The 18,161-nt window shown below is 47.8% G+C and overlaps 1 protein-coding gene and 1 long non-coding RNA gene across 2 annotated transcripts in view; one reads left to right on the forward strand and one right to left on the reverse strand.

Annotated features, from left to right (window-relative positions):
- LOC147008286 (uncharacterized) overlaps positions 1-17,524 on the forward strand; it is a 209,241-nt gene extending 191,717 nt beyond the window's left edge. The window contains exon 5 of the mRNA XM_085865179.1: positions 17,186-17,524. Within this exon, the coding sequence (XP_085721305.1) occupies positions 17,186-17,262 (77 nt within the window). The 3' untranslated portion in view covers positions 17,263-17,524. The remainder of the gene's footprint in view (positions 1-17,185) is intronic.
- On the reverse strand, positions 3,700-9,456 carry LOC147008293 (uncharacterized). Its single transcript, XR_015053488.1, has 7 exons — positions 7,999-9,456; positions 7,663-7,853; positions 7,431-7,543; positions 6,053-6,365; positions 5,767-5,886; positions 5,597-5,674; positions 3,700-5,205 (listed from the first exon to the last, which is right to left on the reverse strand). It is a non-coding gene; the product is annotated as an uncharacterized LOC147008293 (long non-coding RNA).
- Positions 17,525-18,161: the final 637 nt, after the last annotated feature.

Here is an 18,161-nt window from a genome sequence, read left to right on the forward strand (position 1 = left end):
TGTGGCCTTATGGGAGTTGTCTGAGTTTTATGAATTTGAAGGAGCTCGCACACTGAATGTAGGAGTTCGGACTCGAAGTTCCGGCCCTGGTCTGTGTGCAGCTCCCTCGGAGTTCCAAAACGGGTGAAGAACCCCTCCACTAGTGCTTGGGCAACCAGCCGTGCTTCCTGGTTGGGCAATGCATAGGTCTCCGGCCATCTGGTAAAGTAGTCCATTGCCACCATAATATACTTGTTGCCTCGGTGGGTGGTGGGTAGGGGCCCGACCACATCAACCGCCACCCTCTCAAGTGGTGCTCCTACATTATAAATTTGGAGGGGGGCCTTACGTGCGCATGGTGGTGTTTTTTCCCCCGGCAGAGGTCGCACCAACGTACCCATTTTTGGATGTCGCTGCCCGAGTTCACCCAATAGAATCTCTGCCTCAATTTCGCTCGTGTTTTGGTTACACCTAAGTGTCCCATCGTTCGTGTTCCATGCACAAGCCCCATCACCTGTTCAAATCCATTTTGTGCAGTTGTTGAAGTCCATTTTGCATAAATGTTAATAAAAACAAATCCATTTTGTGTGGATCCATCGGTCGGAGCCATACTCTGGTGTAGAGCGTTGATGCTGCCGAAGCAGTCTCCTCGGCTATCGGGGACAATCCTGGACGGGTCGCCACTAGTGCAGCAGATTACTGAAATAATCTTTCACTTGGTAGTACAAGCACCAAATTTGGTATACATGTGCTCCAGGACCTATTCTCTCAGAAAAGTACGTTACTGAGGTTGAAAAACAAAACGGCCGCCATTTTTCAGGATAGCCACCATTTGAAGTGGTTTGAATCTGTGTTTGAGCTAAATTTTGATGGAATAATGCTATTTTAACATTCTATGCATCGAAATATATGTTTTTGAGTTAGAAAAATCCATTTCTGCACTTACAAAATCGTAATTATTGAAAACTAAGATTATATGGCCGGAATTAAATGACGACAGGCTCTTTTGGCGCTACATTTTGCAAAAAGAAAAAAAACGAAGAATAATATAGCATATACAGCAGGAAATTATTATCTTTTGATTCACGTGGTGGATTAGTCAATCATTCAGTCCTCACATTTGCATGCACACAACTGTGTACACTTGAGACTGAAGCGATAGCATTTACATCGCCCTCGGCATTCCGTCTTGCAGCCACATTTTGTTAACTGCTGACAACTCTGGGCAATGGGTGGAAGGGTCGTCCAAAAGACTTGCCAGACCTCACCATCTTTCTGCCACCCCCAGTTAGCAGGGCTTTCAGTTTGCATTTTGCACACTGTTGCCTGGCCCCATATGCAGCCTGCTCGGCAGGCAGACCGTTTGACATGCTGTATGAGAGCCGCGCTTGTCGCTGGAATGGCATCACAAGACCTTTGCTTCCGAGCGAACAAGTCCAGTCTTGCCTCATCAACTTTGTCCATAGTGGTGTTCTTGTCATACATGGTGATGACAAACTTCTCAAGGACGTTGTAGTCCGCATTTTCCACGACTCGTGGGTACTGACTTCACTTCTTGAAGACGGGAGTCACTTGAGGGTAAACCTCCCATGCCTGCCATGCAGTTTTTTTGCCTTTTCCGCGATCACCTGACAGAATATCACAGCCAGTGAAGGCGTGAAAGAACAGCATGCCACTGGATTTGTCTGGGCCAAGATTCGCCACCATGTCATGAATTGGCAACCACTTAATGAACTGACCCTGGCCAAATTCAACCCACAGCATTTCCATGCCTGTGTCTTGGAGGGTAGCAAAAACACTGACTGCAACAACGAGAACATCTGTGTCACATGAAGAGCATGACTGAAGATTCTGGAGTCGGCTTCCTCGTGGTTGCAAGGACTTAAGCCATCAAGACTGATGGATCTTTTGGAAAGAGCCTGATCTCCTTTGGTCACAACAACAACATTGTCAGGACACATGGTCACTAACTTATCAGTAAGGAACCCAAAGAGCTCTGTCTTGTTGTTGTCTTCTTTGTTCTTGGCTGCAATATGTGCCCTCTCTCTATGATACAGAGCTGTTAAGCAAGAGTAGTGGTATTTCAGTTCCAGGGCAACCACATCTCCACCGCTCAACACAGCCAAAAGCTTGCCATCATTAAGATTGCGAGCACATTCATTAAGCCTCTCATTTCGCTGCATGATCATGGCTTGTCGCAACTTTGACTTTGGTTGTATCTTTTCACAAAGGAAACACCGTTGCACTTCCATGCTAGTTCTTCGCATTTTTGAGTGCCCTTCTCCTGGATCATTTTGAATTTCAGCTGCTCTTTTCGTGGCACGCTCAAGTTTATAGCTGTCAAACATTTTGCGACAATTTTGGTGGTACTTGGCACTATTTCGCCTCAGTGTATCCTCAATACCACCTCCTTCATCCAATCTGGATGGGTCGAACCTGACCGGATAACTGGTGGATTGCCTGAAATTGTGGTAGGTTTTTTGCTATCATGGAATAACCATCAGAACTACACTCATAACGGGTTGGGGGAGACTTCAACTCTTCTTTTGTATCAGTCTGACAGAGGCAACACTTCCTCCAGTCAGTTTTAGGAGTACAACTCAACGGATTATTAGTGGACATATTGAACAGGTTAAGGCCAAGGGTTTATCCTTGTACCACCGAACCGTACAAAAAACATAAGCACATAAGATATGGGATACAACTCGGTTCATACATACAAATGCCCTACACCGAGCCCGATCATTCATCCAGTGCCATTTAAGTCCCGTGTGATCTGTACACCTTCCGGGTAACTGAAGCTCCGTTACCCTTGGCTCGGCTCTCCCGCGCTGGCACATCCTGTCAATTCAGGCGCGGCTATCTAATAGTGTAATACTACAACTAGCTATACTTCTCGCTGAAATATATACAGGGGCTTATTAGATAGCATTTGGGACACTCAAGTATACTACAAACTACAGTTTAGGTTAGTAAACTCCAGCTACAAGTAGTACACTATAAGCCGACACTGAACCCCGTGCTGAGTCTCACAGCAGTGATGTCACCAGTGTGCCCTGGTTGTGCTTTAACATCACTCTTATTCACATAATGTAATAGAGCCTGACCGCATCACCTCAATACATGATCACAGATGTTTCCCAGTAATATTTGTGATAATTTTGAAAGACAGCTACAAAAGTACTGATTTTCAGTCATGCAATGGCCGCCATCTTGAAAACTGCGAACCATTTTCGAATATTAGTGCCAAAATATATTTCTCCAGTCAAAAAACAATCTATTTAACATTGAGATCAATAGCATGTTCCTATTTGTAGACGTTTCGCACTGAAAACCCTTTTTCCTATTTTATGAGACGGCCATCTTGAAAAATGGCGGCCATTTTGTTTTTCAACGTGGGTAACGTACTTTTCTGAGAGAATGGGGTCCTGGAGCACATGTGTCCCAAATTTGGAGCTTGGACCATCAACTGAAAGATTATTGTGGGATACTGACTTCATCTGCCCCACTACACTCCGACACAGGATACCAGCAAGCTGGCACTCATTTTGCCAAACTCAGAAGGATGACAGGCAGAGTCAACCCCACCTGGTATTAATTCAACAGGAGTGTAGTATTTGAACTCAGGATCCAAGGATCCCAAGCCCACCACTCCAACCGTGAAGCCAACCAACATCAGGTATATATAATAAAAACTCTACAAACCACTGAAAGCTGCTGTCATGGTCGCAAGGCAGCCCAAAAGGGCCTTTTTATTGAAAAAATAAAATTGATCTTTCTTTCTTTCTTTAATCACAAATATTCTCACGTCACAGTTTTACGACATCACAGCACTTCTGTATATCCCACATTCCTTGTGGTATCACAACATGCTGTGCCTGCTTTATAGCCAAGCACAGCTGGTCCGGGTGGCCAAGTCTTGATGCTGCCAGATGGAGCTGGCCACGTGTGAAGTCTGAATCTTCCAACCACACACCCAACTTCTTGAGTGTCTGTGGCTGGGCTTTGTTGATTTCCATTGCAAAAAGCCACCCGAATGGGGAACTACCGGTGTCGCCATGAAAACGTGAAGTCGCCTTCACTTGGTGCCAGTGCAATGCGTGGAACGTACACAATAGGACCAGCATTGTCAGCACCTGTTATTTCTGCTTCCAATAGGCGCCCATGATGAACGGCATGATGAACATGACATGAGCAGGAGCCTTGTGCCATTTCACAGGCCTTCATGAGGTTTGAGATTTCTCAGCAGGATCAGTGTCATGGTCTGGCTTAAGGTAGAGGAAGTGTGTTGTCAGAAAACACAGCAGTGTAACAAAAAGATCCCTGATTTGGGGGCACCGGTGCATTGATGCTGCATCCTGCAGGGCCAGCCCCCCAGCCCCCACCTCTTCATCATCTTGCAGTAATCCAAGCTGGTGACATGTCTCTTGGTAGCTCTCACAGGTGTGACCATTTATTGTGCGCACGTCAAAAACTCATCACCAGACACTGGGTGCACAGTGACAACTGTGCTCGGACCTCGTGTGGTCCCAGCACAAAATTACACAGCGCAGGTTATTTGCTTTTGGGCAGTTTGGGTTCTGTGCATTGTATTCAAAGAATGCTGTCAGTGCAGTGTGGCGTGGTGGCTGCTCTGCAGCTTGGCGAGCACAACCTTCAGGGTAGGTCACCACCTGCTGGTTCTCCAAGTGCACAGGGAGTTGAAGCACTGGAGGGTAGTCGTGCTCTCTCATGGGAAATCCCAGCATCCCCCAGCAATGCTTCACTCGCACCAGTTGAGCGCATATCCTGGAAGCGCTTCATCTCATTGATTGGCTGGCGCTGCTTAGCTTGGCTACCTGCAACCTGTTGAGGTTCTGCAGCTCAGTGCTGCTGCTGCTGCTGTCTCCACAGGAGCTGATTCAGCATGCATTGAAGTCTGAAGCCATGGCACGGTCAGGTCCCTTGTACATAGTTTTTTTTTTTTAACAGGTATTTTAAAAGAAATAAATCCTTCCCCAAATATCCCTTTCATTTGCATTTTGTGTGGTTACGACTTGGACACGATCAGGCCCAGAATGAATATTTTCACATCAAATTTTCAAACTTTTCAGGAGGTCATACCCCTGGACCCCCCCCTTCCCCCATTCAGGAGTCCTTGACTTCCGTGTTTTCCTTTTTTTGTGAAAGTTCTGCAGTTTCACCAATGTTGAGTTATTGGTCCGTTCTCCTCGACACAGAGTAATTCTGTAAACACAGCACACACACACACACACACACACACACACACACACACACACAAGAAATTTAAAAACTGCTGTGGCTGCTGGTTGCATCATTTCTGGAAGCACGCAGTGCCCCTGTTACCAGTAAGCTGTAACTCATGTCAACGACCTCGGAAGGATGACAAGCCGAGTGTGTGTTATTTCATACCTGGTGTTATTTAAACGGACCCACAGCGGCTCAAATTCAAGACACTATGATGTCAGGACAGCCAGCTTAACCGTTAAGCCAACATCAGGCTTGACAGACAGGTATTTAATCGCAGACAGCTTGGGTGGGAGGGGAGGTGAAGGGGGCAGGCGGCGGATCGCATTGTCCCCCGGCGTCCACGCAAGATTCCTGAGAAAGCATTTACCTGGTGCTGAGGTGTGATCGATGGTAACGGCTCGACTGTGCAAGTCTCCGTCTCACCTTGTCGTTCCATTGTTTAACGCTGCAAATAAAACAAACAAATGGTTACACGAGACATTTCTTGGCTGCATTGTATCTTAATCGAGCTTTCGTTTAACGAGGCAGAACTCTTACCTTCCGCATACCTGCTCGAACCACCATCTACAAATCCTCAAACAAATTCATCAATTCCCTTCACTCGGTGATGATGGTCGGTCAGAGCTTGACGTTCCACCTCATCCACCAATTCTACATCTTCAATGATCGAGTTTGAGTTTTCAAATGAGCCGTGGATTAAAAAAAAAAGGAAACGGAACATGTTGATTTTATCTCCCATGAACAGATAAACAACATGTATAAACCATGAACACACACCACGTGACAGCTTTGAATATTAATAAATGAATTAAACGAGTCTCACCCGTTTGAGTCGATATCATCTCCGGCATCGTTGATTACGGCCTCGTCGGACGACAATGGCTCTTGTACCGTTCTCGCGCTTCTTCACACAAAACTATCCTCAGGGAGTTCGAGTACGGATCCTGGTTTGAAAGTGCTCGATGGGGCGTTGTCAAACCGAGAACCCATGATGTCTCCTTGTGGAATTCAGAAATATGGATTCGTCCATTTTGTCGATTGTTCCATTGTTTGGATCAGCTTGCGGGATCACGTGAACCATCCGTTCGTCGGAAATCTCATCGGACAGATCGGAGTGTTCCATCGTCGGGACAAATCTGGGAGAGAAAACCAATTAATTAATTCATCCGACGGGAAAGGGCAAACCAACCGGTAAAACCGATTAACGATGCACGAATGTACGGATTGAGGAGCTGCCCATCTTGTAGTTGTAACGCTCCGGTGCCGCAAGGTGAGGCCTTCTCGTGGCTCGTTTAACAAACCTACAATGTGCGTGTTCATGTCGAAAGGATCCCGAGAGAGGTTCACGACTTTGTCCTCACAAACAGGGAAGATACAAATTAATTAATTGATTGTGCGACGGATCTCACGGAGCTGCTTCCAATTTACTGGGAGGGTTAAATGCCTTTTCAGGTTGACAAGGCCAGCAACGTAGGTAGAGGCAATTACAACTACAGTGGCCATCGAGACGAGATGGAAACGCTGAACATGTTTGTGGTTGTGGCTAAGTGTTTAGTGTGGATTAGTGAAAAAGGTTGTGGATGAACAAGAACTTGGCTAAGGACGGGGATAGAAGGAAACTTCACTGACTGATTCATGGGGTTAAAGAAAACGAAGATGAGCATCCAGAAAGGATGTAAGCAGGTGATAGAGGAAACAGATGGATCACGAGATCCACGACTGGGAACGAAATGAACTTCAGCAAACCCACTGAGAAGGACTCTGCAGGAGGAGTCTAAAAATTAAAAAGGTCAGAGGTCATTACAGCACACAGCATCCAAGGTCAACTCGACCCGCGGCTTCCTGACTTCATCGACTCTCGTCGCCAACGAGCGGCTCTCATCGGAATCCTTTCCTCTCCGCTTCAGCACGAAATATGTCCCCGTGCTATCGGAGTGGAGGCATCAGTCCTTTACAAGCGAATCGCCTCTCACATCCTGCCGACTCTGCATCCTCGTGTTGCAACCTGGATCGCCTGGCCTTGCAACGAGATCTGGCTGGAGGAGTGGCTCCCCAAAGACCCCGTGTTATGGTCCGCCAGCATGTGGACATGCACCGACAATTGGTCAAAACCACCGCATACGTGGGTCACGTGTCATTGAAAGACTAAGTTGGTAGTTAACATGGTAGCGTAGCGCAGTTCTACAGGAAGCTGGACTCACCTTGGCCTTGAAGAGCGGTTCATGACGGAACCGCTCAACTATCTGGTCAGCCTGTTGCACCCATTGCACACCATCGAGCATGTGGGGCCACCGCACACCTCCGGACACATGGTCTGTACAGGAAAGAGAGAGGGTGGGGACATGAAGTCAAACACAAACCTTCATTGAAATCGATCCATCGTGCAGGTGTATCGTGGACTCGACGTCACCACCCCCCTGTCCCCCAACACACCTTCCAAGTCCTGCGGCGATGGACAAGTGGCGGTGGGGACAGATTGAGGATCCTGCTGGGAATCTCCACTCACAAACCCGCACGCAAGTGGCCCCAGTATCATGGCTGTTCATTGATAACCAGGGGTAACAATGGCGTCCATGTCCTGCTTGCGTGACAGCAGGAATCTTCAGAATCAGCACCGCTCTCTCCTATGGCAGAAGGGGAGATAGAACAACTCTTCAGCATCGCTTGCCCCATCCCACCCAACTGGCCAGCCATGGCCGGATGGGTATCCAGCTCTGCGGTTGTAACAACAAATAAATAAATAAAAATCAAAATGAAGTCAAACTCTACCTGAAATTGGCGTCGTGGAATGTGTGCGTGTTTCAGGACCACAGCACAAGATACAAGCGTCGAACTGCAATGGGAAGGGAGCTTGCTCGCCATAATGTAGACATCGCAGCCCTCAGTGAGACACGCCTTCCGGATGAGGCGGACTTGGAGGAAGTCAGAGCTGGGTTCACGTGATGTCGGATTAGAAAAACAGAACGGCACAACAGGCAAGCAGGTGTTGCCTTTTGGAATCGAACATCGATTGCAGCTTCCCATCCGTGATCTCTTTCGTCTCTTTTGACACAGTCGAGCATCCTGTCTTACTCTCCAAACTCTCTGCCGATGGCATCCAAGGTCAACTCCACTCATGACTGACTGAGTTCCTCTACTCTCGTAGCCAACGTGTGGATCTCAACGGAATCCTTTAATCTCCTCTCCCTGTCAAGGCTGCAGGACCTCAAGGCAGTGTTCTCGGCCCAATCCTATTCCTGATCTTCATTAATGATCTCTGACTCTCTGGACGATCCTCTTTATCTATTTGCTGATGACTCCACCCTCTGCCATGACATCCCTCATCCTTCTAACAGGCAGGCTGCAGCCTCTTCCCTCTCTTCAGACCTTGACAAAAATCACAAGCTGGTCAAACCTTGGAAGATGTGTTTCAATCCTGATAAATCTCACACTCTCGCTATCTCTCTCCGAAAGGACCGTCTGGCAACTCCACACCCCGATCTACTTTCTCAAAAAATCTCTGAGCGAAGACATTCAAACTCCAGGGTCTCACTGTCAAGCATGACCTTTCTTGTGCAAACCACATTTCAAAGTTGGTCTGCAAAGCCTTTGAGCATCCTCCGCCAGTACAAAGTCCTTCATTGGCACACCTGAACTCCTATTCACCTGCAATGCCTTCATCCACAGCTTGATGACTGAATTGATCTCCACTCTGGGCTATCTAGCATCCTGTCCCTGCCTCACACACCTTGCTCGGCTTGTCACCCTCGAAGCCAAGGTTTTTGTTTAAAGATTATTGGAATCTCCTGCAACGAGGCTGAGTCGATGGCTCTATCACTTCCCCAACATGGACCAGTTAGTGGTCTCCCTGTCTTCTACCGCCTCCTGTCTGGCCTTGCAAACTCTGCACTTTCCGTACTTTGTTCATCCCCATCCCCAGGTTATTGCAGGGGGACACACAAGAGACACCATCAACCACCTTCTGGTGAAACTAACTAAATCCAGGACAACTGCTCACTTCAACTCATTCGTTCCTCGTTTTTCCCGCCTGTGGAACCAACTTCCACTTTCTCTTCATCTCGTTCCTCCCTGCAGGTTTTCAAGACAACTGTTCAACACCATCACAGATCGTCCCCAATCCAAAACCATGATCTTTTCTATCCTCGTAAACCCCCTCAATATCCCACCTCCTACCAAATTCCCAGTTTTCTCTCCTGAGAGTTTCCTTCTGGATCCATCTTGTCCACCCCATGCAATGCCTCCTGTCCCCCATTCCTCCCCACACCCATTGTTTGGCTCCACACCCATTGTTTGTCAATCCCATGAAATAAGTCCTTTCTTTAAAGATTCTGGGTCGCACGATCTGCCATGATCTTTCCTGGGAAAGCCACATTTCAAACCTGGCCTCCAAAGCCAGTTGCTGACTCGGAATCCGCCGTCGTGCAAAGTCCTTCCCCGGGCCACCTGAGCTCCTGACCACACACAAAGCTTTTGTCCGCAGCCTGATGGAGTACTGCTCTCCCCTCTGGGCTGGTGCTCCTGCCTCCCATCGTTCTCAGCTTCACGCTGTGGAAACCAAGGCATTTCGGATCATTGGTATCTCCCGCGGTGAGGCCGAGTCTTTGGGCTTCTCACTCTCTCACCACAAGCAGGACCGGTGGTCTTTCTGTCTTCTACTGTCTCCTCTCCGGTCTCGCCCCTCCCCCGCTCTGTCTGCCATTTGTCCCCACCATATTTCCACAGGGCGCTCAAGGTCCGCCAACAGCCCCCTTCTGGTAAAACTACCAAATCAGGAATCACTGCTCACCTTCACTCTTTCATTCCTCTTTTTCCCCACCTTTGGAATAAACTACATCACTCTATTCAATCCCATTCTTCTCTCCAGGCCTTCAGAACAGCTGTTCACCACCACCTCTTATCATTCCCCATCCAAATCCTCAATCTTTTCTGCCCCCGTTAAGCCACCCCAAACCCACCTCCTTCAAATTCCCTGCTTTCCTTCCTGAAATGTCTATCTTGTATACCCCGTGTTCCCCGCCCCATCCCTCTCCCTTCAACAGATCTCCTAATGTCTCTGTTCCCCACTGTTTTGTCCTTCCCACTCCCACCCCTCTTGTCTCATGCCCCCTTGCTGTGCGTTGGTGTTCGCTCTCACACGAGCCTCGACAAGGCATACCAAAAAAATCCTCCCTCTGTCTTTGCTGTTGGTGTTTCTCACCCTCTCTCTCTGCAGTTCCTTTTGTTCTGTTGTGTTCTGATTCGTTCAATCGACCAGCACGAGCTCTTCCATGCCTCGACTATGCCTACAAAAACAAAAGTAAAAATAAAAAAGAATAAATCTGAACTGCTATGCCTGTTGGGGTTAGCATCGCGAATGCTGTGCCTTCATGCCATAAGTGTGTGTGTGTGTGTGTGTGTGTGTGTGTGTGTGTGTGTGTGTGTGTGTGTGTGTGTGTGTGTCCCTTCCATAACTCTAAAACCATAAAACCTAGCAGCCTGAAACTGCATGCAGACGAAGGGAACTCCACACATATGCTTTGCCTTCCTCTCACCTTACACTGTCCTCTGTTCCCCCACCTCTCCTCGCCCCCCCTCCCACATCTACCTTTTCCCTTACTCCTCTACACTGTCCCACCTTTCTCTCCCCCACCCCCCCTCTCCCCTTCGGTATTCCCTTTAGCGTTGTGACGGATGGTATTGCTCGTAAATAAATAAAATAAAGACGAGCCTTGCATCCGTTTGAAAAGCCCCCCAGAAAAGATGTGCGTGGAGAGTGCGGCGTGTAGACGTGATGGCAGCAGTTGAAAGACATCAGATCCGTCTGCTCCGCAGACACTTCAGGCTTCGTAAGAAGGAAGCATTCGGACCGATTTGATGAGAATGACACAATCATCAAGACTCCACTGAATCGGATGCAATCCAATCACTTGGATTGATTGCGAAACAAGTCCTCATCCAACAAGAAAGATGCGCATCATCATGTAAAAAACGAAGTGCGAAAGAGACCACGGTGCATGAAGGAAGACTGGTGGATACAGAAGGTCATCGATGTACAGCAGGTGATCGTGTTACGAATCTGGCAGCCATGAGCACTCAACATTCAGGTCCCCGGAGCTCAGTTATTTCGTTGAGTAAATGTGGATAGATAGCTCCCTTTCCCCGATGTCTAATGGGAATTAAGTGGACGTGCCCAACGGGTTATTTTATAATTAGGATTTTTACACCACCAACAACAACGGCATCCTCCCTGGCGTCCTTCCACCATCGGCCTTTCTGACGCGCATACGTGCCGAGCGCCTGTGGGCGGAGTTCCATTGGCAACCGACGCATTGGCTCCGCTCCAGGGTCAAGCGAGACGTGTTACCTTCAGCCAATGGGCAAAGCGCGAGCGACTGTACGCCGCATTCCCTCCAATGCGGAGGCACGTCGCCCGAAGAAGGAGGAATGCCTCTCAGGGGGACGGGTCGCGAGGATGCTCGCCACGCCCCCCCCGGACGAATCACGAACGGCGAGCGGATCGCCTGAGTCAAATCGGCCAATCGGGAGGCGAGTTGCATGGCCAGATTGAAGAGAAGGGCGGGTGTGCGCGAGGAGGTCCTGTCTTTTTCCCTTGAGCCTGTCCCGCGGAGGATCGCCTGCCTGCGAGTCTGTCCCGTGGAGAATCCCTTGCCTGTCTCCTCCGCTGGCGCTCGCTGTCTCGTTGCGTGCCGGAGGAGCGTGCTGGAGCCCGACGCTGCCCTCCGTACCCGGTGCTTGCAGCGGCATCGAGTTGAGGGTTCAAGTCCCGCCGAGCCGGATCGTCGCCGCACGAAGGGCCGCACGAGGCGGGAAGGTCCAAGCTCGCATTGGTCTCCAGCTCACCTTTCCTCGAGCTGGAAGCCTTCAATAAAGACCCGGCGGGGTCCATTTCTTTGGGTGTGTGTCTGTGTGTGGGCCCGTCTGTTAAGTAGAATCGTTAAGTGCTTGCGTTGTTGTATATTGGAATATATTCGGTTGTAATCTGCTCTTTGGCAATTAACCCTTCCCCACGCGGTCCAATTATTGGCGACTCATGATCCTGGAAGGGGCCCGTGCCTTTCAGATGTCAAACTGAAGAATCAGATGTCAAACTCTGCAATGATCGCACTCCGTTGCCTGACGAGTCGAAGATACGTAAGGGAAACATCTCCCTCACTGATACTCACCACTGTTGGAGAGCCCGATTAGGGCCGATGTGAATGTGGGACGGACAATGGAGAGTAAGGAGCAACAGGTGTCTGAGCAGGTGTCCACCTTGCATCAGAATGGGCTGTTGAGAAAAAGGTGCAGCTGCATATTGTTCTGGGAAATTATTCCAAACAAAACATTTCGTTATAAATGTTGTTTGAAATTTGTTTTCATGACCACCTTGAGACTCGTGAGATCACCTGGTGGTGTTTGTGGAAGTTGAGGAAAAGGTTTTCCATGGTTTTCCTGGTCTACGTTCTGTTCTCCATCATTTCGATCTGCATTGGCGTTGCCTGATTTGCTTTCTCACCACCTGAGTTTCCGGTGTGCATGACGGCAAACCAGCGGTGTGTTCATGATATGCACCGAGAACATGCAAAGTGCAAACGCAATGTGTTGCAGACAGGAAGAAGAAGAACTACTCACACCCTTTTTGGGGGGGTTCTCGAGGCGATGAAACGACACGGTCCTCTGGAGCGCTTTACATTGAGGTTGGAGCCTCGTTCATCGGCCTGGGATGGATGAGGAGCCCGTAATTTTGCTCGAGTTGGAACTTTGTTTTTCCTCTGTGGACACCATGGTGTCCCACACCCCACCACTTACTTTTAGGACCTCTGGCCTTCCCAGTTTAGTGATGGCCACCATGGTGTAGGTAAACGAATGCAAACTTTGAGACAGGAAGCTCTCACGTACCGGCCCTGTCACGTTATTGCAATCGAGGCAGGTGGCTAACACAGGTGTTATCTCGAGCGTAGACCTCTTCTTTTCTCGTCATCGACGATCATTTTTTTGCCATCCAGTGTCCCACTTTTCGCAGACTCGTCCGGTGGGAAATATATCCATTAGCTGTTTATGGATTTGAGCAATCAGCAATTGCATCATGGGTAAACACGAAGGTTAAAGGTTGTAGCTCGATCTATCCAAGCACCTTGCTTGGCTGTCGTGCGCGATGTTACATTTTGCTTCTTTGGATGCAGAGTTCTCGACAGTGCGATTTTTGATACCCCAGTTGTTGCAACTGTGGTACACAGTTCATGGCGGCACTGCAGACCGTCTCCTCAGTCCCCTTTGTCCAACCCACAATGGCAGGTGCTGTTGAACCATAAAGATTGTACATCTTCTCAGCTGTCGTGATCTTTGCAATTGGTATTCTCCACTCCAGGAGGAGGCTGATGTGGCCTTGTTTGAAATCATTCTCCCACCATTCAGAATCAAAAATTGCAGAGTCGGCACCTTTAAATCGCTCGAAACAAGGGAGGAGCAGCTTCCATGATGATATCTGCAGAAGAGACTTAACATAGCCACGGATCACCGGATGGAAAGAGGTTTCAAACGATTATGACGCCAAGTCATGCCCCACCAGATTAACAGCCCGTTACTGGATTCGGTCAGGAAAGAGAGATCACGAGCAGGTGCTCGAGCCCAGACATGGGAACAAGATTCCATCAGAGGCCGAGAGTAACCTCGTGTTGATACCCTTGGGGTGGATTGAGTATGTGTTTTTTTGCTGAATTAAATATAACTTGTGTTGTCATTAAATCTGATTGGTTGTCCCTCATGGACCACTGAAATGTGGAGATCGGCGAAGAATTCAGAGATAACGGCAAACACTTGTCCAGAGATTCCAATCCGACTTGAGCTTATGCTCAGTCTCGAGGGACAAAAGATCACCAGTGGACCGGCAATGTCGAAAGCCGAACTGAACTTGAGGTTGAAAATCAATGTCTTCCAGGTGACCAACACCATAATCCCCCCATCGCAACAACACCATAACCAACACCATCCATAGTTTTATAAACACCACACGACCTGAGGGCAAAAGTACATATTATGCACCTCAAGTCAACTTGCTGATTATAGGTGCCCTCAGGTCATATTTTACAATTTGTTGGTGTTGAATGTAAACCTTTGGAGGTGAGATGTACATACGTACTGTTGGGTCGCCAATATCGGTGACCCTTATTGTCAGTAATTCTGTCATGTTTGTTTGGATGTTTGTTTGTTTGTCATCAGCATCATTGGTTGTAAACGTGGGCGGATTTTGACCAAACTCGGGTGGTCGGTACATCTTATGACCTTGTGCTTTGGAAATTGTGATGGTTGCTAGGGACGCTTTGGTTCCCTCGCAACAACCGAAAAACCTTCAAAATCGGTACCGTTCACGCCCGAGCGACCAGGTGAGTACATCGATACGAATGAAACTTTGCAGGTTCATGGTACTCAATGAGTACTACAACTTTGCCTCAGGACATATTGACCGATTTCGCTTAGGTCAGGGGTCAAAGGTCAATTAGTGCATTGTTCAGACAAAATGACCATTCAAAGCCCCCTTGCTCATACACGGGTTAACCGATTCGATTGCAATTTCGTAAGTACTTAGTACTAGATTAACTCAGTGCGATTGACCCCTTTGACCCCAGATCAGGAGACAAAGGTCAACGGATGCTCGGCGACCCATGGCCGCCTACCGGCTTGTATTCGTATTACTGTACGTGTGCTGTGTGTAGATTACTGTATGGAGATGCTTGAGCACGCCTGCTGGGCGGCGAGGGTTCAGAACCACCATTAATAAAGCACGTTACATGCTTGTGCCTCGGGCCTCGTCTCGTCTCTCGTTACTCACATCGTTGGGAAACACCACAGTTGGCGACGAGGATGGCCGACAACCGAGTCGGTATTCACAGTAATGTTCCGTCCTTCAGGGGCGACTCAAGAATGTACAGGCCAAGCTCTTCATGAAGGAGGGTATGGTTCCTCGTTTTTGTAAACCGAGGGCAGTCCCATATGCTCTCCACAACAGGGTGAGCGGTGAGTGAGACGGCCTAACCCGAACCCGAACTGGGCCACTCGAGTCGTCACGATGCGAAAGCGGAATGGTGATGTTCTAGTTGATAATTTCAGATTTCAAGGCCACAGTCCAACCCAGCTGTTCGTATCAAGCGGTTCCCTCTTCCGTCGATCGACGAGATATATGCACAATTGGCACGGAGTAGATTCATTACGAAACTCGATCTGCGGGATGGATATTTTCCTCTGGAAATGGAGCCCGGTGGTGGTGATGGTGACGTCTTCGGGATGGTATTTCCAACTGAAAAATATATATATATATATATCGTTAAACTTAACTTGTGTTGCCTTTTTAGGCAACAAGGGGGGAGTGTTGGGGAAATTATTACTCTCTCTAGACAAGAAACCTTTGCCTCAGTCTGAGTAGGTCAAAGTGTTTGTTTTTTTCCTCTACTGTTCTATTATTTAGTTGTTAAGGCCTACCACCTATTTATAATCTTGCTTTCTTTGACACTTTGGACATTGCTTGGTTCTTTTGCAAGTACAAGGTGACCGGGCTGATAAGCTGTACATTCTGTTCTTTGCGATCAAAAGCCCTCTCTGCTTATAAAATGAGATATAGATATATGAAGAGGGGGAGAAGAGAGGAGAGACAGAAAATAAATTGTACAAAAGAAAGAACTCCTTGTGGACATTGATTTTTACTGGACTTCTGTGGTTTATTTATTTATCCCGATACATGCAACACTGAGTCGGCGATACGTTGAATCCTCGAGGAGGACAAGATCCCTCAACAATCTAAAAAAATCCTTTCGATCACGACGCGGTTCGAGGATAGAAATCCACGTCAGCACGGAGTTGATTCATTACGAAACTCGATCTTCGGGATGGATATTTTCCTCTGGAAATGGAGCCCGGTGGTGGTGATGGTGACGTCTTAACGATCAACATCTGTCAAGGACTCCGAAACGTAGGGTCTGGAATCCTATCAGTAAGGAGAACGAGTACCGTGATGATAGAGAACAGTGGATCCAGGAAAAGTACCGTGATCAAACGGTTCGAACAGGATGAGACACCGAAATTTCTTCACTGCACAACAATTTAATCAAGGCAAAGATGGCGGCAACCAAGTAACACACACGAGGCACCAGTAAGCCAAAAACCGGAAGTTCTCCTCCCTTTCCGGTGGAGATTATAGGAAAAAAGGTAAGAATTACAGAATCGCATGACACCAACATGGCAACAACAGATTGCAAGAAAACATTCACAAGTAAAGCAGTAAAGCGTTCACATTATATAGCATAGCATCAATGACTTTCTAACAGACTCGATCAATACACCCGAGTGTTTGTTGAACAAGCCGAGTAAACACATTCGGGATCTCCATGATAGCTCGGTCACAGCTCCAGCGGATGAGGCAGCTAATAATGTGGTTTGTAAAAAGTTTGATATCGAGGTTTTATTGAGTCGCATTGATACGGTTACTTTTACTGGTAGAGGAAAGAGCACATATTCTCCTTTTTACAAGTCTCTCCAAGATGTCTCTGATCATCAGGAAGTTTTAGTTGATAATTTCAGTATTAAATGTAAATAAATATGAACAAAGAGGTAAATCTTTGTATTCCTTGGCTTTTCTGGATCCCAAAACGTCATAAGAGTCCGTACAAGTGTAGGTTTATAGTGGGTACCGGGCAGTGTTCCAGCAAACAATTATCGGTTGTCGTGAACTCAGGCTTTCAAGCTGTTAGGAAAGCGTTCAATATTATCGTGTTTCAGAAATGTTTCATGTGAGTTGTCGGACTGCATACGCCCGCACTCCACGTTCATATCTGGCGTCTAACCAAATAATCAAATTTATACATTTACTTTTGTTTGAAGTGAGGATGTGAGACTTTATTCATGCAAGTCAGATATTAAAATAAACATCCATGTTTCGATGTGGATGAATTCTGAATGTTGATATTTTATATTTTCTATATTGCAGATCCAAGACCGAGAGGACAGCACAATATTGAGGAACAAATGAAGAAACACGACTCTCTTATCGTATCGATTATATGATATTACAGATATTATAGGATCGATCTATATTATCTATATTATTGGATCCCTCCAAATTAAGAGCGGTTCAAATTATTCCCGGAACGCAACATGGTGAATCAAGATGGGCTGGAACAGGTGGGTAGTAGTGTCGTGTTAAAGGAATCTGTGGTCCAGGACAACACCATGCATGTTGACCATCCCCCGCAACAGAACATAGAGGTCGCATTGGGAGCGGCGGTGCATGGCCGCCCCCAACAGCAAATTCCCCCCCCCCGCCCCCTGGCAGATCCGACCCCGAATGAAGCGAATCGGCTCCATCAGGGACATTTAACTTGGACCAGTTGGGGGAAATACTAATTCGTATGCAAATACATATGCATAATGCAAATACTAAATAATGGGGGGAAAAAAAGGAGGGGTTTAGAATGACGAAGGAAGAATTGTCAGAGACGCGAGGGGAGATAGAGCAGGTAAAGGACGAATTGAATAAAGTGAAGGATGAGCAGGCACAGATGGAGGGGAAGTTAAGGGAAATTAAAACAGAGCGAGTGTAATGTATCGAGACTCAATGCAAGAAGCAGGATGGCCTCCTTAAGGAACAGAGGGAGAAAATACGCTCTCTCGAAGCAGATCGCGACCAGGCGAGCCCGAACGAGGTAGGATGGTTGCATGGGCGTGCATGCCGAGTTTGGGGGGGGGCAGAGATTCTGAGGTCTCTTGGCCTAATACAGGCCCCCAGTATGATTGTTCCGGAATGTATGCGGAATGCGAGCGGGATGGCATGGGGGAGTATGCAAGATGGTGAGGGGCGCGCATCGACCCAGACGGGGTTGACAAATTGTCCGGGCGAATGGCTCGGGCTCCGTGGGGGTAGGGCACCGCCAGAATCCGGGGCGTCCGGCCCTCCATTTGTCCCT

This window comes from Eptatretus burgeri, chromosome 20 (genome assembly GCF_056783735.1).
Source record: "Eptatretus burgeri isolate ZD-2024b chromosome 20, Ebu_testis_v1, whole genome shotgun sequence".
NCBI classification, from domain to species: domain Eukaryota; kingdom Metazoa; phylum Chordata; class Myxini; order Myxiniformes; family Myxinidae; genus Eptatretus; species Eptatretus burgeri.